This window comes from Taudactylus pleione, unplaced genomic scaffold (assembly GCF_031769625.1).
Source record: "Taudactylus pleione unplaced genomic scaffold, aTauple2 ptg000253l, whole genome shotgun sequence".
Classification (NCBI taxonomy): domain Eukaryota; kingdom Metazoa; phylum Chordata; class Amphibia; order Anura; family Myobatrachidae; genus Taudactylus; species Taudactylus pleione.
The window spans coordinates 1,023,070-1,049,662 of NW_028284655.1; the positions used below are offsets into that span (position 1 = coordinate 1,023,070).

The following is a 26,593-nucleotide window of genomic DNA, read 5'->3' on the forward strand; positions in this document are numbered from 1 at the left end:
TAAATTACGCGATTTGCCTAATTTAGCCCCGCCCCTTCCCGACGGACCCGATAATCTCAGGTAAAATCTCCCCATCCTGCCCACTTCACTAGGAAGTGGGCGGGATGCGGGAGATATGCCTACTCTTCCGGGATCGCGGGGGGTTACCCGAAAAATCGGGAGCCTCCCGCGATTCCCAGGAGAGTAGGCATGTATGCAGCAGCCATAATATTTGGAAATAGTGACTACACACCCACATCATGCCCTTACCCTGCTTTGGCTGCATCTGCACGCTCCCTGCCCATGTACATGCCCACATCATGCCCTTACCCTGCTTTGGCTGCATCTGCATGCTCCCTGCCCATGTACATGCCCACATCATGCCCTTACCCTGCTTTGGCTGCATCTGCACGCTCCCTGCCCATGTACATGCCCACATCATGCCCTTACCCTGTTTTGGCTGCATCTACACGCTCCCTGCCCATGTACATGCCCACATCATGCCCTTACCCTGCTTTGGCTGCATCTGCATGCTCCCTGCCCATGTACATGCCCACATCATGCCCTTACCCTGCTTTGGCTGCATCTGCACGCTCCCTGCCCATGTACATGCCCACATCATGCCCTTACCCTGCTTTGGCTGCATCTGCACGCTCCCTGCCCATGTACATGCCCACATAATGCCCTTACCCTGCTTTGGCTGCATCTGCACGCTCCCTGCCCATGTACATGCCCACATCATGCCCTTATCCTGCTTTGGCTGCATCTGCATGCTCCCTGCCCATGTACATGCCCACATCATGCCCTTACCCTGCTTTGGCTGCATCTGCACGCTCCCTGCCCATGTACATGCCCACATCATGCCCTTACCCTGCTTTGGCTGCATCTGCACGCTCCCTGCCCATGTACATGCCCACATCATGCCCTTACCCTGCTTTGGCTGCATCTGCACACTCCCTGCCCATGACCTCATGCCCACATCATGCCCTTACCCTGCTTTGGCTGCATCTGCACACTCCCTGCCCATGTACATGCCCACATCATGCCCTTACCCTGCTTTGGCTGCATTTGCACACTCCCTGCCCATGACCTCATGCCCACATCATGCCCTTACCCTGCTTTGGCTGCATCTGCACACTCCCTGCCCATGACCTCATGCCCTTTCCAGCACTTGTCCCAGCACCTTAGTTTTACACAATCACAAGTCATGTTTACAGCTTAAAAAAGACGCACAGCGAAAAAAGACGCACACAATGAAGTTGCCGTAGCTAACATTTACGTCCCACCAAGTATTAGTTGTATGTGTTACTACTAAATGCAGAAGTAGCATTGTCCTATTTGTACACAACCTAATAATGTTATAAAACATGTTCTATTACATTATTAAGTTGTGTACAAATTGCATAATGCGGCCGGTTACACAATAGATAATGTGTTAATTAAAGCAGAAGTTGCATTTACCATATTAAAAAAATAAATAAAAAAATAACTACAACACCTTCACATTTATTGTTTATCCATTTCAAAATGAAAGGGGCCATGAGCAGCAGTCTGCAAATGCCAATGACATAATGCAAATAGATGGATCGATCCGCAGATTAGTTGCCGCATTGCAGTGATCATCATCATCATCATTGTGAATATTTGCACTAGCCCAGCAGCAGCCGCATATCTGAATATGGATCCAGGTGTTATTCAGGTGCAATAAGCAGCACATGTCATTACAGTGTTCAGCCCACGCTCACCCGTCCTCTCCTTACAACGTTATAATCTTCAGGCATAATTATACAAAACTATACAAAACTCTTCTTATGGCCATATGAATGTGTATCTACCATACATGTGCTGTATGAAAATGTATATCTTACAGTAGCTAAAAAGAAAACAGATGCCAACCTGTATATGAGCCACTTTGTGTTTGCAATGATCTGTAAGATAGGAAATAAACAATTCAATAACAATTTAGCAGTAACAATTGACAAACTGCACCTGTGTCTATTTGATAATTCTGTAAGTAAGATTTAATCTTTTTCTGCCACAGATATAGATGAATGCACAGAATCCCCGGGTATCTGTGGTCCTAACAGTAACTGTACAAACACATTTCGTTCCTATAAGTGTACCTGTCAGAGTGGGTACAGAAACATCTCCAATACATGTAAAGGTGAGAATCATATTATAATTTTATTAACCTCTCATTTCTTTTACCACTGTTTCTCTGTATCATGAATCTATGTACATTCAGTCCCCCCTGTTAAAGAAATAACTAATGTATGAAGGCAAAATGACCACAATTACACAAATGGGAATGTTTAGGAAATAAAGTATCAGTTGTTTGTTAGATGCAGGAACGTAGCCCCGGAGTACGGCTGCCAGGCCCTGGAGTAAAATTCAGACTACAAGTTATGCTAAAGGGAAGCAGTCAGGAAGCCGATGGACGAAATCCTGACCGCCGGCTTCCTGACTATCTAATCCCGGCAAGATACAAATGACAGGCGGCGAAATCCCGACACCTGTCATTAGACCTACGCCAGGAGCCCGACACCCGGCTTATCGATCGAAGGTAAGCCGGGCGCGGACAGCCGCGGGGGGTGTGGGGGGGTTAGGTTAGGGGCTCCCGGGGGTGGACTTAGGGTTAGGCAGCCCCCCGGGAGTTTAGGGGAAGGGGGGATTAGGGTTAGGCACCCCCAGGGGGAGGTTAGGGTTAGGCACCCCCTCGGGAGACTTGGGGTTAGGCACTTGGGGGGAGGTTAGGGTTAGGCACCCCTAAGGGAGGGTTAGGGGGTAAAAATAGGTTAGTTTATACTTACCTTTCTAGTTTCGGGATCTTCACCCCTGCCGAGCTTCCGCTGTCGGGATTAGAACTGATTCCATGCTAAACCCTGGGGACAAAGACCTGTCAGTTTGAATGAGTTTAAAGACAGGGACAACGTGTGGACAATGGGGAGAACCACCAGCCTCCCCTACCCCACCCTGCTGCTGAAATCAATCTGAAGTTTAAAAAACATGGTCCAGGCTGATTCCTTGAGATAGATAAATGAATCAAATTAGGTAGAACTCAATGTGAGTTCTAAACCTAATTAACACTGCATAATTTTTAGTTTTGATAAATAGACCACTCAGTCTGATAAATAGACCACTCAGTCTGATAAATAGACCACTCAGTCTGAGTAGGTTAAAGGGATGGGTGACAGGATTTCTCTCTACCAAGATGTGTGCTTTATAAAACTGTATATTAGGGGGCTAAAAGTCACATGTAAAATTGTATATCATATTTGCCACCTTTATATGGCGTTGATGTGTAATAATGCCTAAGAGCTTTTTCTGAGCAATTACAATCACTGTTACTATACTGTAGAATATATCATGGTTTGTCTGTGGGACACCTATGCTGACTGTGAGGTGAGTCATGTGACTGGTTTGAACAAATGGCAATATAAGGAGCTGACAATAACAGAAGGTTGGAGATAGTAAATGAAGCAAACAAAAAATGTTTTAATTCCCTAATAGGGTGGCAAGCAGGGAAGCCATCAGAAATTGTGGGTCTGGGACTGACAAAACAGGCAGGGCCCCTTACCTTGGTGGAGTTTTTCAGAGGTGGGGCATTAATTGGTGCGTAAACCAGTTTTGAAAAAATTGTCAAAGTTTGGGCTGTGTGGGTGGGTGTTATAACATGTCAGTCTATTATATAAAGGTCCACAGGGAGAGGATGTAAAAGTGGGGTATGGGTGTGAGAGCAGGGTAAGGTGTGGGTATTCGAGTGGGGTGCCTAACCCTAACTTTCCCCCCAAGTGCCTAACCCTAATCCCCCCTCTAAGTGCCTAACCCTAACCACCCCCTTCCCCGCTGCCTAAACCTAAGTCCCCCGGGGGGGTGCCTAACCCTAAGTCCCCCCCGGGGGTGCCTAACCCTAACCCTCCCTCCCCCTAGCCTAACCCTCCCGGGGGTTGCCTAACCCTAAGTCCACCCCCAGGAGCCCTAAACCTATCCCTCTCCCCCCCCCCCGCGGCTGTCCGCTCGCGGCGCCCGGCATCACTACGATCGGGATGCCGGGCGCCGGTCTCCCGGCGTCGGGGAAATGCGGGCGTCTACATCTAGATGCCCGGCATTTCACCCTTGCCGGGATATGACAGTCGGGAAGCCGGCTGCCGGTATTTAGGCAGTCAGCTTCCCGATTGCATACCGAACAAAGTGAATCTTTGGCAGAAAAACTTACCCATGCACATGGCGTGGCTTGGAAATTGCAAGGACAGAGGACCTCATTCAGAGTCGGTCGCGAGCGTGCGCAAGCCATGGAGCGACAGAGAAACTCTGTCGCTCTGGAGCTCGTTACCAAAGTGGCGGCTGTCGATGTTGATTGTTAATCGACAACTGCCCCCGTTTGGTAGGCGGGCCAGGGGGGTGGTTTCCAAAACGGAGGTGTTCCTTTACGAACGCCTACCGTTTTGTGGGCGGCCGCACTGACATCATCAGTGATGTCAGTGGGGAGCTTCCTGCTCCATCAGAGCAGAAACCTCCTGGGGCTTACGAGTGCCCTGACCCAACCTTAGGGTCTGGTTGTAAGCCCCAATTGTCGCGATGGTGATCACCATCGCGACCATCAACCTGGTCGGTCGTTAAGCTGTGGGGGGTAACCCACAGCTTAACGATCGACAAGGAGGCGGCCATTCAGGATGCAAGCGGCCGCCCTGATTCAGGGCGACCGCTTGCAACTAATGACCGCTTCTGAATGAGGTCCAGAGTGAGAACCTTGAGAAATGTCTGCTAAGTACACAGAACCAGTTGCAAAATTTCCAAATGAAAAGGAATATTAGAGAACTGGAGCTGCAATGTAAATGAAACATGGCAGAGTCTGAAATAGCTGTACAAAAGTTGAGACTTGTTGACTTTGAAGTTATGAAGTGCAATCTTCGGCAGTCGGAGAGCAAATTAGAAGGCACCATGGCGAAAATTGCCGAGCTGGAAGAGCAGCTTTCTGCATCTCAGAAAAAGTTCCATGTGGTAGTGGGAAAATCAGAAGAGGAAAAGAGATTGGATTCTGAACCCAAAATGGCATCCGATGTCTACACTGAACCCAGTGTGACAGAAGTACATAAACACAAGCAGCAATTATTACAAGTTGATCTTGAAAAGGCTGGTGAGAAGAGTGATATGCTACCAGTGCCAAGTGTCCTGTGTAATGGGCAACAGACAAATAGTGAATGGTGGAAACAAATTAAGATGTTCCAGAATGAGATCTCTGAGCAGCAGTGGGACCATAGAGATGCCCTCATTAACGATACCAGTGTACAAGAAGGGACAGAAGTATCAAAGTTGGGAAATTCCCTGAAAGTCTATCTTGTAAAAGTGGATGAGATACCTGGCAGTGACTTTCAGCTTACAGTCATAGCTAAAGGTGTGACGTCTTTCCAAAGTGTTACAGGTCCAGATAACCAGACTGTGTCTAAATTTGATTATAAAGAACTGACATAAACAGATGGTGATCGTATGACCTAAGAGGCAAAGGTACAGGATGTACAGAAGTCTACAGAGATGTTAATGGCTTCCACAGATGAGAGTCCGCTGTCCCCATGTGATCAGATTGATGTGAATGTGACCCAATTACACTGTTTTGCTGTGGAAAGCAGAACCTTAAAGAAAGTTATTACTGACAGTCTTGTGAAGAGCAATACTCATGTATGTGATACAATGCCTTCATACAACACTGCTAAATTTGTATTTGGGGAAGTGAAGTGGGTTCACATTGCAAAGCTTGAAGCACAGCTAAACAGAATTGGAAAATAAAGACCTCTGTAGATAGTGAACTTCATCCTGTGCTGGTGGAACATGTGTAAGCTGTTTGTTGTATTTTCAAGGCCCAAAAAGCGGATGCATAAGAAAATCCAAGAGATATGTGCCTTATTGAAGTGGCAGATAGCCATCAAAGCCGTGAGATAACATACTCTGAACACAAGAACCCAAGGTCTGGAAATTGTGATGCTGGTGACTAAATTATTTGCCCTAGAAATATGCCAATAGCCAATACAGGGCTTTAAGGCTGAAGGTTAAAGATGTTTCAAGCAGATGTTGGCCAATGATTGTGCCTTTAAGAGGTTTAAGCAAGAAAACCCTTTATTTGGTTAAAAATAAAAAAGAAGAAGCTATTCTTGGTCTAAACCAGAAGATTCTGAGTAAAAGGACTTGCTGGGTTTTGTTGAAGTTGACAAGAATGAAGATGAAGTTACTTCAAGTTCTTAATGCCTGATCTGGTACCCAAGGATGAGCCTCAAGTACTCCATATAGAAAGCAGAGTTCAAGTGGTACTATAAAGTTAGGGAAAAAGTTAAAAGAATATAAAACCACAGACATAACTTGGAAAAGGAGGCCACCAGAGATTACCAGAGTTTTGATGATCATGGATGTGGTGGATGGCTCTCATGAGAAGGGTAAAGAGGGACTTTGCCATGAGAATGCCTCGTCCCATGTCACTCAACACCAGGGTTTTAATCTGGGGATGGGGATATGTGGCAGGATCACCAAAGATGGTGCTGGTGAATAGCTGTTTCAATGTAGGGCTGGAGGGATCCACCCACACAGGGAAGAAAAGCCAGGTGTGAGCACACCTAATGGCTGCCCATATGTATTCAGTATTATGTATTCAGTCCAAGGTTAGGGAGGGCTCAAGAAGTGAGTCAGTTGCCCTGAATGGGGGCTAGGCTGTTTGTTTTTTCCATTTGATTTATGCTGAGAAGTAAAGCTCCATTTATTTGATTTTACAACGGAAGCTGTGTATGGACCCTGATTCAAGCACCTAACTCTAACACTGCACCAATACACCCCTCACGGAGAGCAGGACACACAACAGGCAGGTTCCCGGTGAAACAGGGTCTTTTAAATGGTAGCAGACACTGCAGTTTAACATATACACTCAAAGGCCTGGACAAACCAGCACAGTGATTAGACGTGCAGGTGGAAACGAATGATCCAGAGCCCCAGGGGAGGGCTGGGCCGGGGGGCAGGGTGCCATCTGCGCCCTGGGCCGGTGCAATTTTGATGTTTCAGGGCCGTCTGCAGCTGTATTCTGCATGTACATGAAACAGCTGCGGGAGGCAGAGGTATAAAAGCTCCACGGCCATTCCACCTCTGCTGGAGTAATCAGTGACACACTTGGCCGCCAGCCATCTAAGGCACCACCCACTGAAACTCCTGCGCTGCAACGTCCCTCTCCCATCCAACCGCAGTTCAAACACATGGCACAAAGGAGTGGAGGGCTTCACTACCATTCACTGTGTTTCAGCGCCCGCGCCTCCATGTGATGTCAGGCCTGGTCGCTGGGACACATGACCCAGCGCAGAAGGATACAGGAGGAGCCACTGCCGCACAATGAGGTACTCAGCAGAGCCAGCAGCCCAGTATTTACCAGGCCAGGTTAGGAGAGGAAAGTGTGGCTGTTGAGAGACACGGACAGGAAAGGGAGCTGAGGGAGGCCATGGTAGAGACACACGGTGGGAGATGAGGGTCATAGCAATACAAAGGTGGGTGGGGGGAGCTGAGGTCAGTGAGAGACACTGGGAGTGGGGAGAGCTGAGGCCATTGAGAGACACAGGAGGAGGGGGGAGCCTAATAAGGCCTTGGAGAGAGACAGGGTAGGAGGTCAAGGAGTACATAAAGAGAGACAGGGAGGTGTGGGGAGCTGAGGGAGGCCATGAAGAGACACATGGTGGTAGGGGAGAGCCGAGAGAGGCCATAGTGAGACGGGTCAGTGACTGCTGTGAGGTCAGTGTGTGCTGCAAGTGGATCAGTATTATATGGAAGAACCTGGCAGTGAAAAACCGCTATGGAGGGGGCAATCAGGGTTGGCTGGTAGAAAACCTGGGGCCACTTCATTGCATTTGCCCCCCAGGCTCAAAGTTGCCAGCCAGCCCCTGCAGAGCCCAAAGTGCTAATGTTCAGTCTGCTGCAATAGCATGCAGCCAAAGTCTGCTATTCTTCCTAGCACAGCCAAATCCAAAAGTCCCTGGCACTACGCCTACTCGCTGGATGTTATTCAGCATCGGTGTCCAGAGCACCAGGTGAATGAGAGTTTAAAACTTTTCCTGTCTTCCAGTGATGACTTGCAGCTGCAATCCTGAAAACCCAGAGTTCCAAACCTCCACTGCTACTGCAGACTGCACAGGTTTTACTTTAGTCTCCCTTGGAGGAAGCTGATCCCACCAGAATGTGGGTAATTCAGGTGAGAGGCAACCCATCTCACCACCCATACCCACCTTTTGCTTTTCCAAGCTTGGGGAAACACACATCTTTCTTTTGTGGCGACCGACACAATTCAGCCTTCCTAAATTCCATGAAACAGACGTCTGTGTACCTGGTTTGGTTACTGATGCTTTCTGACCACTTTTCCAGTCATATCTTCCTCATACCTGACAAATGTTGTGCATTTTAGCAAATGAGTAAACATCCCTTGTTCCCTGCGATAGCCGGATTTTACTATTTTCTTCAGCTTTGTAGACAATGTATCCATCACAGGGACAGTGGGAGAACCGTGTGGTCTAGTCAAGAGTACAAGAATCGAATTCTCCTCTTCCCAAAGTTTGAGCAAGTTAACATTATATATTTGCTCTTTATGTCTCCATGCTGGCTGACTGACTCTGTAATTTACCGGTCCTATAGGTTCCACCACTTCATAGGGCCCATGCCAATGGGCAAACAACTTACTTACGTCGGCACCAACACTAGAACTTTGTCCCCTGGATGAACGTTCTGACTTGGGCTGTGGCATCATAGGGTCGTTTGTGATGAACTTGGGCCTTTATAAGGTTTTCTCGAACAATGGACCCTATATTATACAGCCATTCATATAATTTTCTAACGAACTGGTATCTTTGGACAGGCCCACCTTACGTGACCTGGCTCTCCGCATTCATAGCAGATGACCACAGAGTCTCCATTGGGGTCTCATTGGGTGTAGACGGGGTCACAGGCGACTGTGATGTCAATTTAATGGGACACATTCCCTGGTCTCTTTTCCGGCATTTTTACCATATTTTCTGTGGTTTCATACCGCTTAAACACTATTACTAACTCCTCCAGGTTCTGAGGATCGACGTGTACACCCAGTGCTGCATACTTCAATCTAGGGTCCTTATGCACTGGTCGACAACTTCTGCCTCCACAACCTGTGCGGTAGTGCAGACCTCTTGCTGGAGCCAACTCTGCCCCTGTCTGGAGAGTTCTGCAACCTGCTTCCGAATAGGGCCCCTGGTAGTAGGGCCCACTCGTGGAAGCGTTGGGCCTTCCCAGCTGGAGTGAGTCCTGACTGGGCCAAAATGGAATTTTTGACCAGATCATGCTTCCCCAGTGGAGGATAAGTCAGCATATGCTTTTTGTGCCTCGCTAGGGAGATAGGGGGCATGTCTATCAGCCTAAGAAGCGGCTGGCCACTTTAAACACTGTGCCACCCTCTCAAATATCAATAAATATGCCTCTGGGTCATCTGAATCAGTTATTTTCTTTAAGTGCCCAGCAGCTTTCAATTCCACTGACTGGGATACCAGCTGCAATATTTTCTCCTCTGTTGAGAGGCCATCAAATTTGTCAAAGTACGAAATACTTCCTCCATTGCTGGAGGTTTATGCAAGAATTTAGGTACTTTTAAATAAGGGCAATGAGAGGCCAATATTTTCTAAAAATACACTTTTATAACAGACAACAAAGTGCAGCATATCATTTCTCAAGCACCATTAAGGAAAAAAAAGTACTGCCCTTTCCCTCTCCAGCAGTGCAATGGTCAATGGGATTCATCCCTAGGCTGATGACAATAAGGTGAGCGTTGCTCTGGTTCAGGTACCATGTGGATTTTAACCACAAGGCATGCAATAAACACTTGGAGATTGTGCTAACAGCATTTGACTTGTAAAACATGCATTAAGCACCACTTTTATTGAAAAGGGTAAAAAAAAAAGTTTTTATTTTCCCTACGCACAACAAATTTTTCCCACAGTACATGGCAAATTAAACAAGTTTCTTGTAACAGCTGCGGTTTTAAGGACTTGTTGGATCCTTAGCCAAGCCGGAGGCGTCTGGCGTCTGTGCTGCCCCACAGCAGCGCAGTGTCCCCGCATGGGCCACCAAATATGTTACAGGGTCACAGAAAGCAGGACGCACAACAGACAGGTTCCCTGTGAAACAGTGTCTTTTTAATGGCAGCAGACACTGCAGTTTAACATATACACACAAAGGTCTGGACAAACAGGCACAGTGAAAGGACATGCAGGTGGAAACAAATGATCCCGAGCCCAAAGTGATTGATAATGTTCGGCTTGCTGCAATAGCATGCAGCTAAAGTCTGCTATGCTTCCTAGCACAGCCAAATCCAATAGGCCATGGCACTACGGAAACTCAGGCCTACTCGCTGGCCGCTATTCGACATCAGTGCCCAGAGCATCGGCTGAATGAGAGTTTTAAAGTTTTCCAGTCTTCCAGTGATGACTTGCAGCTGGACCTGTGCAATTCTGAAAACCTGGAGTTCCAAACCTCCACTGCTACTGCAGAATGCACAGGTTTTACATTAGCCTCCTTTGGAGGGAGCTGATCCCACCAGAATGTGGGTAATTCAGGTGAGAGGCAACCGCTCTCAACACAATACACACACATAATATATATTATTATATATATATATTATATATATAATATAGATCATGCAAAAAACAGCAATGTCCCAGTGCCTATACCATCACAGCACTGTCATCAGGCAGAAATAACAACAAACCATCTTACCTTAAATCTGTGTACTAGTGCCCCACGTGAACACTGTAGACTGCACACCCGATGCAGGCACGCATAAAAAATGCCGTCTGCTTCAATGACATGTCATCAAAATGCTCCCATCACCATAGAAGCTGTAGGCAACATACTAACACATGTTTAAAAGGACTAAACATATTATCATAAAAAAATAAATATATCGCTATTGAGTCCATGGTCACATCCTAAAAGTTTGAGTGACATGATCAATCACCCTGTACCTTAGCGGCAATAGAGGATGTGGCATTGTACAAAAATGGCGGGTCACAGGCTGGTCACTTTTGCTACTAATCAAAGCACTCTGTCGGCCAACCTGTTCCATCTTTTTGATGTATGAAAGCCCACAAAGGCATATGGTCTGATATACTGTGAATTTTGAATTATAAGTGAGTTTGTGGTTAATAAATTAACGTTTATCCAAATGTGTGTGATATAATGAGTCTCCCGGTATCATATAGCTACAAGTGGTACATATAGCTATATCAGATCATATACCGGTCTCATAAAAAAAATAACCGTCTGCTCCCACTCATCCATCGATGTCGGATAACCAATGGCTCTCTGGCATTGATGGCAAACTCGTTGACAATTGACCATTGAAGATTGCTAACTATCGATGCTCGATAGCCATCCCTATACTGAGCCTGGGGTTAACAGGGAGCACCAGGGGGGCTCTGCGTCTGTGCCTGCCCCTCGCCAGCCGGGTTAACAGCAGAGTTTCTGATAATGACTGCCTGGCAGGAAAGGAGCTCCTGCAGCAGCCAGTGCTAAGCTCCTCCCCCTGTGACGTCACCACTGATTCCTGAAAATGACCCTAACAGTTACTAATGTACCTTCATACAAGCAGATGCCAGCAGAACATCAATAGTAGTTTCACTGTACATCACATCCAAGATGAAAATGCGTGACTGCCCTTCAAGCAGCTGCACAGTGACAGCGCCGGTGACATGCGCTAAACCCTGCCCTCTGGCTATATATATTATCCAGGGTCGGATTATAGACGGGGCAGAAGGGGTGGTCCCACACTCAGCAAACAATGTACTGGGCCACTCTGGATCCTCCCTGTTCTGGCTCCTGGCAGCATCACAGCCTGTCGCTCACCTGGTGGACTTTTGATTGAAGTCTTTCAAGATGGAGACAACTTTTCTACACCTCTGCACTACATTGGGTGGCTGGGCAATGACTTACTATCTTTAAGCCACGCCCCCACACTGAAAATGCAGCGATTCGCGGGTGTATGGGTAGGGGGTGGGACCTAATGCAGTGACATGCCCACGGTCATTATCAGTGCCGGGGGGCGGAGCTTAGAGATCATCAGTCGATTTCCGGCCACCCACTATAGTGTAGAGGCACCCCTGTCAGGTAGTGTGTGTGCTCGCGGTCTCACTCTGTGTCTCCCTCCTTCTTTCCCTCTCTCTCTCCCTCTCTGTCTTCCTTCTTCTCTCTCCCTCCCCCTCTCTCTCTCCCTCTCTTTCAATCTCTTCACCTTCCTACCTTTTTATTTCAATTTTTCTAGATTAAGGGGTTGATGGAGAGTTGATACAATGTTAGTAGTTAGAAGAGCTGCATTAGACATGACTTTCTTGAATCACGGCGCCCTAGAGTATCAGCATTTTTTTTATGGCACCCTTAGGCCAAAAGTTTCTTATAGAGAAATTCAGCAAACATTATTAAGTAAATTGTGCTTATCTGTCATCCTTAGTCAGTTATGTGGTGGACAGGGTTCCGATTCTGTTATGATTAGCCACCAGCACTGGTTTTGGCTATCACATTGATCATAAGTAATTAGATTTAGTCTACGATCACCAGCCCACTGATATAGCAAAAAATAAAAAAATCACAAAGATCGAAAATCAGGGATACAGACCTTTTTGGCTAGCTAACTACAGACAATGGGGAGAATTCAATTAACCCCAATAATTTATCGGGGGTGAAAAAAGGAGGTAGCCTCTGGGCTATTTAATTACTGCCCTTTTTATCGCCCAATAAATTATCTGTCGCCATGCGTTAACACATACAATCTGGGAAAAGTTCCCAGACCTATGTGTTAACCCACAGTTTTCACCCAATAAAAGGCTAAGAATCACGTATATATTTTCATGTCTGCTCACACATGCTGAATATCAACTTGATGTACATGTTATTATGACCATGTTGACATTTGCATGAATGTTGACAAAATATACCAAACCCCATTTACAAATTCAATTTATAGGGGAATGTAGTTATAATCCCAACATGCGGCATCCTGACTGAAGATATCCCGGCGCTGGAATACCACTACCCGGCTAGAACACCAGTGCCGGAATACTGGCAGGAGGTGACATCCTGATGCCGGAATCCTGACAGCCAGGATGCCGAATGTAAATATAGGGGGGGGTTAGGTTTAGGCGTCGCAGGGAGGGTTAGGCTAGGGGAGGGGGAGGTTAGAGTTAGGCACCACTGTGGGGGTTAGGTTTAGGCACCAAGGGGGGGGGTAGTATTACAATGTAGAAATAGAGGGTTAGTGTGATGAGGGGGATGGTTAGTATACTTACCCAACCCTTGTCGGGAACCTGAGCATCAGGATGCCGCTGTCGGTATGTTGACAGCAGGCATCCCGACTTCCAGGATTACATACCCATTCATTGATTGGGCCTGTGTGCATTTAAATGTAGAGTGACAGCCATTGAGTAGTCACATGTCACAGCCTCTTTTTTATCTGTCTCTAGAGGCTATAGTGAAGCCGAAATGTAAATCCAATTTTACAAATCCTGAGGAGCTGGTGATATGTGCCATGCTGAATACATCGGTGAGTAATGTGCGCTTGTGGAAATGTGTGGGAACAGTCAAGAGGTCTCTAGAACCACATCGTGTATTACATAAATTAGGTCCTAATTGCCTATACCAAACTCGCTCCTCAGGTCCCCAAACAGTGCAGGTCTTCTTACAGAACACAACTGAAATAATTAGCTCCTCCTGTGGATCTTTTAAAATGTGTCAGTGAGTAATGAATGTACTGTGTGGGGCTCTGAGGACCGAGTTTGAGAACCACTGGCCTATACTATGATTCTACTGTAGGTACTGTAGCTTTCTACTTAGGGTTGGGAAATTCATCTCAATTGGAAAACGATAGTACTGTCTGTGTATTTCAGAGATCTATATGTGCCTCATTATATTCCTTTTCAATCACCTATTATATGGCGTAATAAAAACTGTAATATGTCCAATAACTGCCCTGTAATCAATAGAAGGGATTGAGGAGTGATTATACATCAATATAGGGTGCTCTTTGTCAAAATGTAGTTAATGTTTGAAGCCTGAGAAATGCACTCACCTTGAAGATAAGCTAACAATGGGTTACATAACAGAAAAGAAATATGCCCGCGCTCGGTTTTACCCATATCATACATGGTACCAGCAGCATGGCAATATTAATGCCATATATGTATACAAAACAGAAAAACTTTTGCTATCGGCGCTAACAATAATATACTGCAAATTTATGTGTGTGCAGCAAATAAAATAAAGGGGATTTTGTCATGATTTGATCATAGCATTTAAGCCTGCAGCCCAGCATCACGGGGCCCCATTTTCCTGCATAAAAATGGTGTCCCTTGATGCTAGGCTGCCGGCTTAAATGTTTTGATCAAATCATGACAAAATCCCCTTTGTTTTATTTGCTGCACACAAATAACAATGGGTTACATACTGCGCTTCCTCACATCCATGCAAGGTTTAAAGGTAGCATGATGAGCTCTGATTTGGTGCTGGAGTTGCTACAGTTTAACTCACGGTACACTCTGTTGGGTCAATGAGGACTAATAGCCTGTGAGAGCCCTGGTATTATGACATTCTGTACACCGTTACAATGCTTTAGTATTAATCTTTATTCTGAAAGATTTCATGAAAGTCTGTGGTGCAATATTTTCTCTAAATAAAATATGTTAAAAGAAGCACTTAACGCAGCCAAAGGTTATCCAGTAGAAGAGGTTTTCCTATATTGTATCGCTCATCTTTTACTGACACAGACCCAGCTCTAAGGTTATCCATTCTCTATCCACAACCTGTCATTTCAGCCCTCACTTCAGACTGCATGACGTGGGTGTGACACAGAGTTAATAAAAAAAACAACCACCGGTGACCAAAAGTACCAAAGTCACCAAATGTAATAGGGTGAGAGATTAGAAAATGTGAGAGTTTAGCAGTAACCTCTCAAACTTTTTAAACTCGCCCAATGTAATAGAGTCATACATGCCTACCCTCCCGGTTTTCGCGGGAGGCTCCCGATTTTTTGGGTAACCCCCCGCACCCCCAGAAGGGTATGCATTTCTCCCGCATTCTGCCCACTTCCTAGTGAAGTGGGCAGAATGAGGAGAATACCCGCGGTGATCGCGGGTCTCCGTGAAGGGGGCGGGGCTTAAGATGTGATTCTGCATGAATCACAGCATTTGGCCCCGCCCCCTATGTAAATTTTACCCAATTGCGGCAGTTTTGCCGTGAGGGGGCGGGGCTTAATGACGCGATTTGTTAGGCTCCGCCCCCATTGGCCCCCTGCTGCTTCTCTTACCCGGGCTTCTCCCGGGAAGAGATTCTGAAAGGTAGGTAAGTATGAATAGAGTCCGAGAACAGGCAATGCAATGCGAATAAGATGCACAGGCAGACTTTGTTGATTGATGCGATATGTGGCATGTGTATGTTCTTTGTGCGACTGCAGCAGTATCTGCATACGAATTGCTACATTACAGTGTCAGCGGCTGTTTTCCACACTACATTCCGTTGTAATGATTTTTACAGACTCGACCGCACACAGAACAAACACATGGCGCATGTCATTTTACTCAGCAAAGTCTGCTTGTGCGTCTTATTCGAATAAGATGCATTTGTGGTGAAAAGGACGGCCAGCAAGAGGCTCTCATGTGCCCTGTGTAATGCGACTCATAACGCACAGACGAGGAAGGACATGTCTGTATCTCTCCCATTATTAATTTTACATAATATAACTGCCACCACCAAAGAGTTTTAAGATGCCTTAAACACTCTCTACGACTACAATTCAGTCCAAGTTATTATTACCCTGATAATAACAACTTACACACACATACAGTATATGTAGCATGAATTGGTTGAATCCACAGGCAAAATGGATCAAATCAGAATCACAGAGACCAATCTTTTTAAAATAAGTTTAATATGAGAAAAATACAATGTGTAAAGAATATACAAAAACAATTAATAAAAAGGACATACAAAGATGGTCTTATGAAAATAGTTTTCATTTGTTGAAAATCCCTGGAATTAATCACAGTAACAAATATCAGATGCATGTTAAAGGTTTTATTACATTTTATAACAGGCAAGTGTCAACACACATAATAAGTCACATATACAACTGTCTAACACACGAAGAACACTATTCTTTTTCTTCAACTTTTGGGAACCCAGCTGGTACTGCCGTCATTTTCGTCTGTTTCACTTACTGTATCCCCATATTCAATTTTAAAGACTTCTCACAGGTGCGAAAAGTCTGTTAAAAAATGGAGATAAGTTTTCACCATGTAATACATGGCAAAAAAAAGTGCAGAATTGGGGTTTTGGGTTGCAGACTTAAAAAAAATAGCCTGCACCCCTGGGAGTGTCCCCTAAAAGTATTCTGTGTCCAAAAATGTTTTAAAAAGTCCTCAGGATACCCCAAAAATTGTACTTTCATTTTGGGGGCAAAAAAATATATATTCGGGAACAAAGTTTTAAACTAGTGAAATTGATTCAGGGGAGGGGGTTCCTATGTATGCGGCAGGTGTTTTCTAGAATGCGGCTGGTAGCGGCAGGTGCATTTTTGAAGAATTTTAAAAAATTACTTTAGGGACTTAAAAAATTGCCTTCAATTGCCACTATTTTTTCAATGTATCTGTAATCACTGACTGACAATGATGCATCTATTAATGAAAAAAAAAACCTCCACTTTCTCTACCCTACAGGCTGCAGTCTGTTCTGTGCTCCAGAGCACATTCAATCTTCTGGAGGTATCCTGCCAAGCAAATAAGAATCACAATACTGGAGAGGTAAGACATTCAGGAGACCTTATATGTAATCATAATGTATGCACAGTAGTAGTGGTTCCTTGCTGTGCCACATCCACATACAGATTCCTGTTTTTAAACCGTATATATTTATCTGCTGTACTCAATAAGTCACGGTGATATAGATCTTTACTAATACAGTTTACTAATTAATACTTGGAAACAGCATGCATAGTGTTGATGATCGTTTAGAGTTAGATGTAAGTCGATTTGGGGATTGTAAATATATGCATTTCCCTTAATCCTCCTCCTCCTTGTCCTCTGCCTTTGCTGAGACCTGTGCTGATACACATCATAGTGCAGTTGACGTTTCCGCCATAACCTAGCCTTCCTCAGGACAAAGCCAACATCACATAAGAGTGTGACAAACTGTTTTGTTTTTGCTCCTTATTTGATGTGGGCTTCGTCCCAGTTTATGGCCAAAACGTTGACTAAACTATGATGTTAGACCATTTTTGAGGAATAAAGTCTGCTTATAAAACTCCCTAGTGAGAGTACTCTGTTAATTTCTTTAGGGTTATAATTGTGGATCCTCAAGAGGTGGCACCCCAGGCAGCGTGTGTGTGTGTGTGTTGTTGTTGTTGTTGATTATATATTGTCTATACATAGTGTAAAATAAAGTCCCTTGTAGGCGTCCTGGCTGACGCTGCCTAAACCCTTAAAGATATATAACAACAATAGACTTTATTTTATACCATGTAGACATTGATACATATTATACGGTTTTTCCAGAAAACTTGATGTACTGATACAAAATTTCAGTTTCTCCCTTTTATTACCATTCCTATTTAATTTATGTGGAAAACGATTCTTTAATTTCAAACTAGTCTAATTCCCAGTAAGTGTCTGCTTTGTCATGATAATAAATGAAGCAGAGGGACAGACAGTAAAGTGGAGACTGTATTTCTAATGGACAACTTTACTGTACGTGACCCTTTTGCATGTCACATCAAAACAAAATTTTTTCGTATTGATGCCAGGAGAAAAAAATGACTAATGTCGTCTACAAAGCAACCTTATAAAACCTTGGTTAAATAAATATATATATATATATATATATATACATACATACACACAGTATATGTGTACTAAATAAAAATAATACCTTACCTAAATGGTGGTTTCTCTGCAATGGGGATCCTCTGAAGACATGTATCCTCCCTAGGCAGTCAGTGTTGTCAGTTGGCAATCATTGGTCCAGAAGATGCCTGCTTCTGTAGGAATGTCAGGATCATACAACAGAGGTTCAACCAGACTCGTGCCCAGTGTCACCTCCTGCCCTGTGTCCTAACCATCTCCCTGCCCCTTGTGTACCTCCAGTCTCCTGCCCCCTGTCACTCCAGCCTAGGGGCGTAACCAAGTATGTGAAGGCCCCATAACAGGGTTGTAACTAGGGTGGTGTGGGCGCTGTTTGGGCCTGTCAAATTTCTGTTTATTATTATTCTAACTTGTAGCTTCCTCTTCTTTTATCCCCAGCATCTCCTGGCCTCCCCTATCTCTTCCCTGGCCCTTCCCCATGAGGCTGTGGCCCATTTTTGGGTACGCGTCTTTTGTCCCTATTTGAAAAATGGGGGGGGTGCAATGCTCTTTCTGGCACAGGGCACCAAAAAAGTCTAGTTACGGCTCTGCCCCATAGCAAAGTTTGTGAGGGCTCCTATGTACCACCCAATGGTGAAAAATGTATATAACACATATAACTCTGCTCTGGGCCCCATAGCAGCTGCACCCCTTGCACCTATGGTAGTTATGCCCATGCTCCAGTCTCCTGCCCCATCATTCCATTCTCCTACCCCCTGTCACTGCATCCTCCTGCCCCATAACTCCAGCCTTCTGCCCCTTATTACTCCATTCTCCTGCCCCATTACTCCAGCCTCCTGCCCCTTCACTCCATCCATTTGCCCCATTACTCTAGCCTTCTGCTTCCTATCACTCCATCCTTATGCCCCATCACTCCAGCTTCCTGCCCCATTCACTCCATCCTCCTGCCCCATTACTCCAGCTTCCTGCCCCATTCACTCCATCCTCTTGCCACATCATGGCCAGAAGGCGCATGTCAGATGATTTGCCTTCATGGAAAGCTGCTGGGTCCTAGTGTCCAGTGGCTGTTGGCCGAGTCCGCCAGTAGTAAAAGAAGGCAAAGTTGCTAGTGAGGTGACGGCGGTGGAGCACTGGCAGGATGACTACGTCTGCGCCCCAGGTAATAGTCCCGCCAGCCCATCCCTTGAACTGTCCCTGCCTGTATTGTAGCATTATAGTGTGTAATGTCTGTACTTACCTGTCCAATGTGACAGTATTCAGGCAAACCAAATACCAACAGCAGTGAAGTATTCCTATAAAATAAATAGATGTTATTTTATTATTTACAAGTTTCAGTTTACTGTTGTGAAATGTTAGCATTGTAAACTGTATATATTTAAATGGGAATATTGATTGCTTATAATAATTTTGAAGTGGGGCTTTCCCAAGCAAGCCTCTTAGCACTGGTATTTACAAATAGGTTCCTTGGGTGGAGGCATTGATATTATGCTAGAACAGAGGTTCCCAAACTCCGCCAGTACAGTCCACGTTTGAGCGCAGGTAACTTGATTAGTACCTCAGCCAATTTGATTTAACCATCTGGACTCAAGCATGGCTATGCTTAAACTTGGACTGTAATGGCAGAGTTTGGGAACCTCTGCTCTAGAATATAGAAGACCAATTGGTAACCATCTAAAAAGATATGAATACTAGAACATTGGAACCAGCAAACAGGGGTTGGGGGATACAGGGGCACATTTAGTGAACAGGTCTTTGAGTGCCGCATCTTATAAAGCTGACATTTATTGAGTATTTTCACACTATGCACGCAATCACATCCCCACTTACAACCGAAGAGGCGTACCAGGGCTGTAACGGGATGTCATGTAGGCAAAGTTCAGCGAGTGCAGGCTATGCAGAATCAGATGTGAGCGTAGATATGCCTGTTTCCAGGTATGTATTTACAGCAAGCATAAGCTGGTGCAAGTGTGCACTGATGATGATCAAACATACGGATAGCGGGTGGACAGCTTGCAAGAAGCATATCTTTCCGTCCATGCCATAAAAGAGAACAAATGGCTGATTTATGTCCAACTCTGTAACAGACTCCATTGGGTAAATGCAATAGTAAGTGAGTTTCCAGAGAGTCTGCCCCATGTTCTAAAGGGACAATCATTTAAAAGTCAAATCTGTTTTTTCTTTTTAAACGATTGCCCCTTTAAAATATCAGGTAGACTCGCTGGAAACTCTTCAATGCCTACATCATGCAAACTATTACATTTATCCCCATATGATTAAACAAAAGGTAATATCAGTGTAATGGTCATTTAACACACATACAGGGGTAAATTTACTAAGATTCGTGTTGATCCGAGATTGCTTTCTCGGGTGAAAATATCACTTTTTTGCTAATCGGGAATTTACGATAATTAAACTCGGGTTATTTGTTCATCTTTTGGAGTTGAAATCGGGTGAGTTAATGCCGCAAATTCGGCCTTTTTTTCACTAGAAATGAATTCACCATCGGCTCAAATCGGAAGTGCTTTTTATTCATTTCTGCCTAAATCGGGAATTTACCGTTATTCGTTTTGCTATATTCGGCTGTTTTTACAGTCAAATCGGGGAGTCAATAGAAGTTTCAAATGCACCACCTCCTGAGCTACGATTTGCCATCAAACATACACAAATTAGTGTGATTTGTGTATGTTTAATAATGAATAGTGTGTGTAGAGGTCCCCCTATATTTAAAACCAGCATCGGACCCAAACCAACCAGACTGTAATGCCACAGCCAGGAGACTTTATTACCGGGTCTCCATGGCCAAATCATTCTCATCCCAAGCCAGTCAGGTCAAGCCGGGGATCTCAGGGGAGGTGGGGACCCCCCCAAAAATGGTCCCCCCTTTCCCAAAACCCAAGGCTTGGTCTGAAGCCTGGGGCACTTCCCTGCACCCCTGGAGTGGTGGGTATGGGGGTAATAAAGTGTTAAATAGTATTAAACTATTGTATTTTACTGTGGAACTACAGGTGCCAGCATGCCTGCCCTTTGGCACTTGTGGAACTACAAGTTCCAGCAAGTGGCCGGCACCTGTACCCCCACTGTAAAATAAATAGTTAAAAAAGACACAACGCATACACACACCGTAGATAGTATACATTTAGTACACACCTACCTCACTCACACATACTTACCTGCTGCCAGATGTTCACGTCCACTTGGATGTATCTGAAAGAAAGATCCTATACTCACCTCCATCCTCGCGCTGATCTCCGTAGTATCTAGGGGTCTTGGCAAAATAACAACCCGAAAAACCCAAAGCCATTTGGACAAATATTGCTATGCGTGTTGTCACACACAATATTTTGTGAATGACGGCTGACAGGCCTCCTCGGGAAATCCCACGGGCCGCCAGCCATTCAGAGGCTGCTCATTGGCTGGTTACACGTGGGTCCCAGCCAATGAGCGGCAGCTACATGTAAAGCGGCCTCTGATTGGCTGGCAGCCCATGGGAATTCCCAAGGAGGCCCGTCAGCTGTCATTCGTGAAGTATTGTTGTGTGTGACAACACACATAACAATACTTGTCCATATGGCTTCGGGTTTTTCGGGTTGTTATTTTGCCAAGACCCCTGGATGCTACGGAGACCAGCATAAGGATGGAGGTGAGTATATGATCTTTTTTTCAGGTACATCCAAACGGATTCTACATGGGAGAAGTGGACGTGAACATCTGGCAGCAGGTAAGTATGTGTGAGTGAGGTAGGTGTGTAATAAATGTATACTATCTACAGTGTGTGTGTGTGTTGTGTCTTTTTTTACCTATTTTTTTTACAGTGGGCGTACGGGTGCCGGCCACTTGCTGGAACTTGTAGTTCCACAAGTGCCAAAGGGCAGGCATGCTGGCACCCAGTAGTGATCCCCCTTATGCAGACCCCCAGTAGTGCCCCTTATACAGTGCCCCCTGTAGTGGTACCGGTTATTCAGTGCCCCCAATAGTGGTCCTCCCTATGCAGTGCCCCTTATATAGTTCCCCCAATAGTAGTCCCCGTCATGCAGTGCCCCCAGTAGTGGTCCCCCCATGCAGTGCCCCCAGTTGTGTCCTTTATATAGTGCCCACAGCAGTAGTCCCCCCTATGCAGTGCCCCCAGTAGTGGTCTGCCAATGCAGTGCCCCCAGTAGTGTTCCCTCCAGTAGTGCCTCAAGTAATAGTTCCCCCCAATGCAGTGCCCCGAGTAGTGGTCATCCCCCCAGTAGTTCCCCAAGTAGTGGTCCCTCAGCAATGCAGACAAAAACACACACGTAAAAAAAGAAAAACACACCTGACTCCCCGCTCCGGCTCCTGGTCCTGCTTCCGCCGCTGTCCGCTCCACCATCCTCCCGGGCCGCTCCACTTTGCATGACGTCTCTCCCATCTCCCACTGTGGGAGCCCTAAGATGGAGCTCATGAGTGAGCTCCAGCCCGGCTCTGGCAGTGGGTGCAACAGCCAGTGAGAGTCTGTCTGACTCTCATTGGCTGGCTGCCAAAACAAACACAATGCTTGTTTTTGTGCATAGTGCAGGCTGCACTCACTGCCACTGGGAACGGTTCCGCGGGCCACGGGTTGAAGACCCCTGCTTTAATAGGAGGGTACTCATTTTTAATTATGAGTCCAGGTCCCTCTCAACCCGTAGTTATTTGCACTCTGAGCCAGAAGTATAATTTCCTGTTATATATATGGTTTTATACAAATATCTTTTAGCTTGAAATCAACGTAATATTCCTGACTCTTTGTATGGCTATTCTCCGGAATATTCTGTAACTAGGAGTGTCTCTTTCCAGAATGGATTACTGTACTCTCTGAAATGTATATTTGTAGAATTTCCATGAATATGTAAAGCCTCTTATAATGTTGTTAAACTCTGTGCTTTGTGGAATTATTTTGCAGTAAAAATGTACAAAACTGTAACAAATTATATTGAATCTCCTGACTACAGCTGCATCAGAGTCATAAGTATAATTTCTTCTAACGAGTTTGCAAAGATTAAAGAAAGATACAATGGTCTCAATCCCAGCCCCCTACTAAAGAACAACTTTTGAATATGACAGGTTGTGCATGCTGAAACAACCAGGATTCAAATGAGCTCTGTTATCCCAGCGGTCGCTTATCTTTGCTGACTAAACTTGAATACTTGTGTATATTAAATAATGGTGATTGTTCTTGTGATGATGCCTGTTGAAGCCTCAGTGCTTATATACTGTATAATGTTTAATTACCAAGAGTGGTATATTTCCAGCAGAGGGACATACAATAAAGGTGCATACACATGGGATGATTCACTCCATGAGCGAAATCGTCCCGTGTGTCCAAGGCAGGGGTGTGCAACTGAGCACAAACACTGGCCCTGATTCAGAGCCGGACGCTCTGACAGAGCGCTCGCTCTGAATCAGGGCCGTCCTTCTTGATTTTTAGAACGGCCTCATGGCCGCTCGTATAGCTGTGGGTGACCACCCACAGCTATAGCGAGCGGCCATGAAGATGGTCGTGATGGTCAAGACCATCAGGCTTGCGACGAGACCCTCGGCGCAATGGCAAGCCCTTGAGTGCTTTCGTCTCAAACAGAGCCGAAAGCACTCCCACTGACATCACTTGTGATGTCAGTGGGGCTGGCCCCAGACGGTAGGCGTTCCCTTGGGAACGCCTCCGTCTGGGCAGCCACGCCCCCGGCACGCCCACCAAAGGGGGCGTGCTGTCACTCAACATCGACAGCACGCCCCCTTTGGTGTGTGACCCAGAGCGACGGTTTGCCCGTCGCTATGTGGGTCTCGCGCATGCGCATGACGGAGTAGGCTCTGTCGTGCGCATGCGCTCTGGGCCAACATTGACCCGCTTGCGAGCGCTCGCGAGCGGGTCTGAATCAGGCCCACTGTACGAAATCAAGTACGATTTTGTTCAGGGCCGGCCACCCTCCCTCATCCCCGAACATGTTCAACCTGAGAATATCGTCAGGTTGGACGGGAGGTTCAGGCGATGAACAATAACTACCAATTACAAATGGGAGCGCGCATTGGTAGTTATCGTTCATCGTTTTGAGGCTGAAACCGAATGATTTTTTGGACGACTGAATGATATAGATATCTTTATCGTTAGGTCATCCAAAAAATTGCTGCGCGTGTACGCACCTTAAGTCATAGCTCATTTGAGCCACTGCCACTCCCCCAGCTCTCTCCTTAGTAGTGCACTCATAGTAGTAAATGTGTATAAATGCATTTAGAGCAAAGGGCCTATATTATAATTCCTCTTTCATGGAGTATTACGAGTCCTCTTTCTTTATTTGAATGCAATAGCTTTGCTTAGAGTTCTGGTAATCCATAACTTTTACAGAAAGCAGTATGTGTCTGGTATGCAGCTCCCCTACTGATAGCTGCTGCTGTTCTTGTCCCCTGAGTGGTGGTAATTACAAATTTCTCTCTACCATATCTCGGTTAACTGGTACTGCTGTCTGGCCACTACTGTGGTATCAGGTACTAGTATTAGGGATGGCCAGCGAGCATCGATGATTCATAATCATCGATGGTTTATGTCTGATGTTGAATGTTTTTCTCATCGATGTTTTACCTCCATTGGTGGAAGAACATAATTGAATAGTTTTTTTTTTACAAGGTGCAGGACATGGAGCATAGCTCCGCCACCTGACACCCACGAAGCCACGCCCCCCAGTTCTGATTGGCCCACGGGCCAGTCAGTCAATGAACAGGGATGACCATTGGTTGGTGAAGCCATCGATGGTCATCCATTGCATAGTTGGCTACCATCAATGGCCACTTTCTGTTTTGCCATCGATGATAACCATACTGATGGCCATCCCTAGTTGGTATTATACAGCTTACCCAGCCCCTTTTGCTTGTTGAACAGAGGAACCAGCCCTCGGCTGTTGCCCTGCCTCTACAAGCCTGTAGACCTTCCAGATGGCTGTCCGCACACTGCTGCTGTTCCGCCTACCACCCACTGTCAGTCACTGCTGCTGGCTAATCTGCCACTGACAGCACCCCGGCCACCAGACCGTCCGTTGCCGGCAGGCACCTTTCCAGCAGGGCGGTGCCGGCTTGCATCATCTTCACAGCTCCTGCTCTGACAGGCTCCACCCCGCTATGCCTGGCAGCCTCTTCACCACTCTGCTGCCAAGCAAGACACAGGGGGTGAGCAGCCGGAGGGAGGGATCTCCATGGCTAACTGTCAGTTGCTGCTGACAGTTCTTATATACCACTATCAAACCAGACCCTCTTTTCCTGGCAGGAACCAAATCACTCCCACCGATATCACTCTGTCCCTTCTTCTACAGTATGGCCCTCATTCAGAGGCGGTCGCAAGAAGCGATCACTCTCTCTGAATGAGGGCGGCTGCTTCTTTTTTTTAGTGCAGCCTCCTGGTCACTAGCTAAGCTTAGAGACCGACCAGGTTGATGGTCGCGATGGTCAAGACCATCGCGACCATCAGGGCTTGCGACGAGACCCTAAGGTTGGGTCTCAGCAACCGCAAGCCCCAGGGAGCTTCCTGCTCTGATTGAGCAGGAAGCTCCCCACTGACATCACTGTTGATTTCAGTGTGGCCGCCCACAAAACAGCAAGCGTTCTCTTGGGAACGTCTCCGTTTGTGTAGCCACCCCCCCCCCCCGCCTCGCCTACAAAAAGGGCTGAGCTGTCAATCAACATCGACAGCCGGCCCTTCTGTAGTGAGCTCGGGAGCGAGAGAGTTTCTCTCTCAATCCGGGGCTTGCACACGCGCAGTGCGGCCGCTGTGCGTGTGCAGGGCCTTAACATTGACCCGGTTGTGAGAGCTCAGTGCTTGCGCCCGGGTCTGAATGAGGTCCTATATGTGTATCCCATAAACTGAGGAACATCCTCACCACATAAAGAAGTACCATATAAACTTATATTTAAACTAGAGATGTGCGCCGACCCCCATGTTTTGGTTTTGGATCTGTATCTCCTCTGGTTTTGGATCTAGATTGGTTTTGCCAAAACCACCCTTCCGTGTTTTTTGGTTTTTGGTTCTGGATTTTTTCTAAAAAAAAAATCATAAAACAGCTAAAATCACATAAAATGGGCCTGTTTTTTGTTTCTACAGTATTGTTAACCTCAATAACATTTATTTCCACTAGTTTTCAGTAATTTTTCACCACCTCACAGCTCATAATTTTTTTTTCATCTAGTTAAGGGCCAAAAGGTTGCATCCAGCTAGCTGGCTGTCACGATTCCTAGGCGGAATCAAAACTGAGTGATAAATAGAGTTGAGGACTGTGCAAAGATAATGGTTGGGGTACCCCTTGAGGATTGAAGAATTGATAGTTAATAATTGATACAGTCACTGACTGAAGAAGGAATTGATAGTTGATAATTGGTGCAGCCACTGACTAAAGTAAGAAGAGTTGATACTTGATAATTGGTGCAGCCTACACAGTTACAATGTTGATAAGTACGGCTAATGCGTGCACACACACAGAAAAAAAACCCCACTTGATTCATTTTTTGTTTTTACACTGGGGGGAGAGCACCCTTGAATGAAGCAGCAGCCCCTTGATAACGACACAGGCAGCACCCCTGTGCAGCTACATTGTTGATAAGTGCGGCTAACATACACACAGAAAAAAAAGACTTTGATTCATTTTTTTGTTTTTTTACACTGGGGGGAGAGCACCCCTGATGACCTTTGAAACAAGATCATTGCCTTGCTGGCAGAGGGAGAGAAACCTTACTACCGGTACTTGATGCAGATTCCC

The 26,593-nt window shown here is 45.8% G+C and overlaps 1 protein-coding gene across 1 annotated transcript in view; it reads left to right on the plus strand.

Moving 5' to 3' along the window:
• Positions 1-26,593, plus strand: part of LOC148515089 (adhesion G protein-coupled receptor E3-like) — a 102,409-nt gene that overhangs the window by 42,504 nt on the left and 33,312 nt on the right. Inside the window, exons 5-7 of the mRNA XM_088480437.1 lie at positions 2,021-2,143; positions 13,473-13,552; positions 16,719-16,802. Coding sequence (XP_088336563.1) covers positions 2,021-2,143; positions 13,473-13,552; positions 16,719-16,802 — 287 coding nt within the window. The remainder of the gene's footprint in view (positions 1-2,020; positions 2,144-13,472; positions 13,553-16,718; positions 16,803-26,593) is intronic.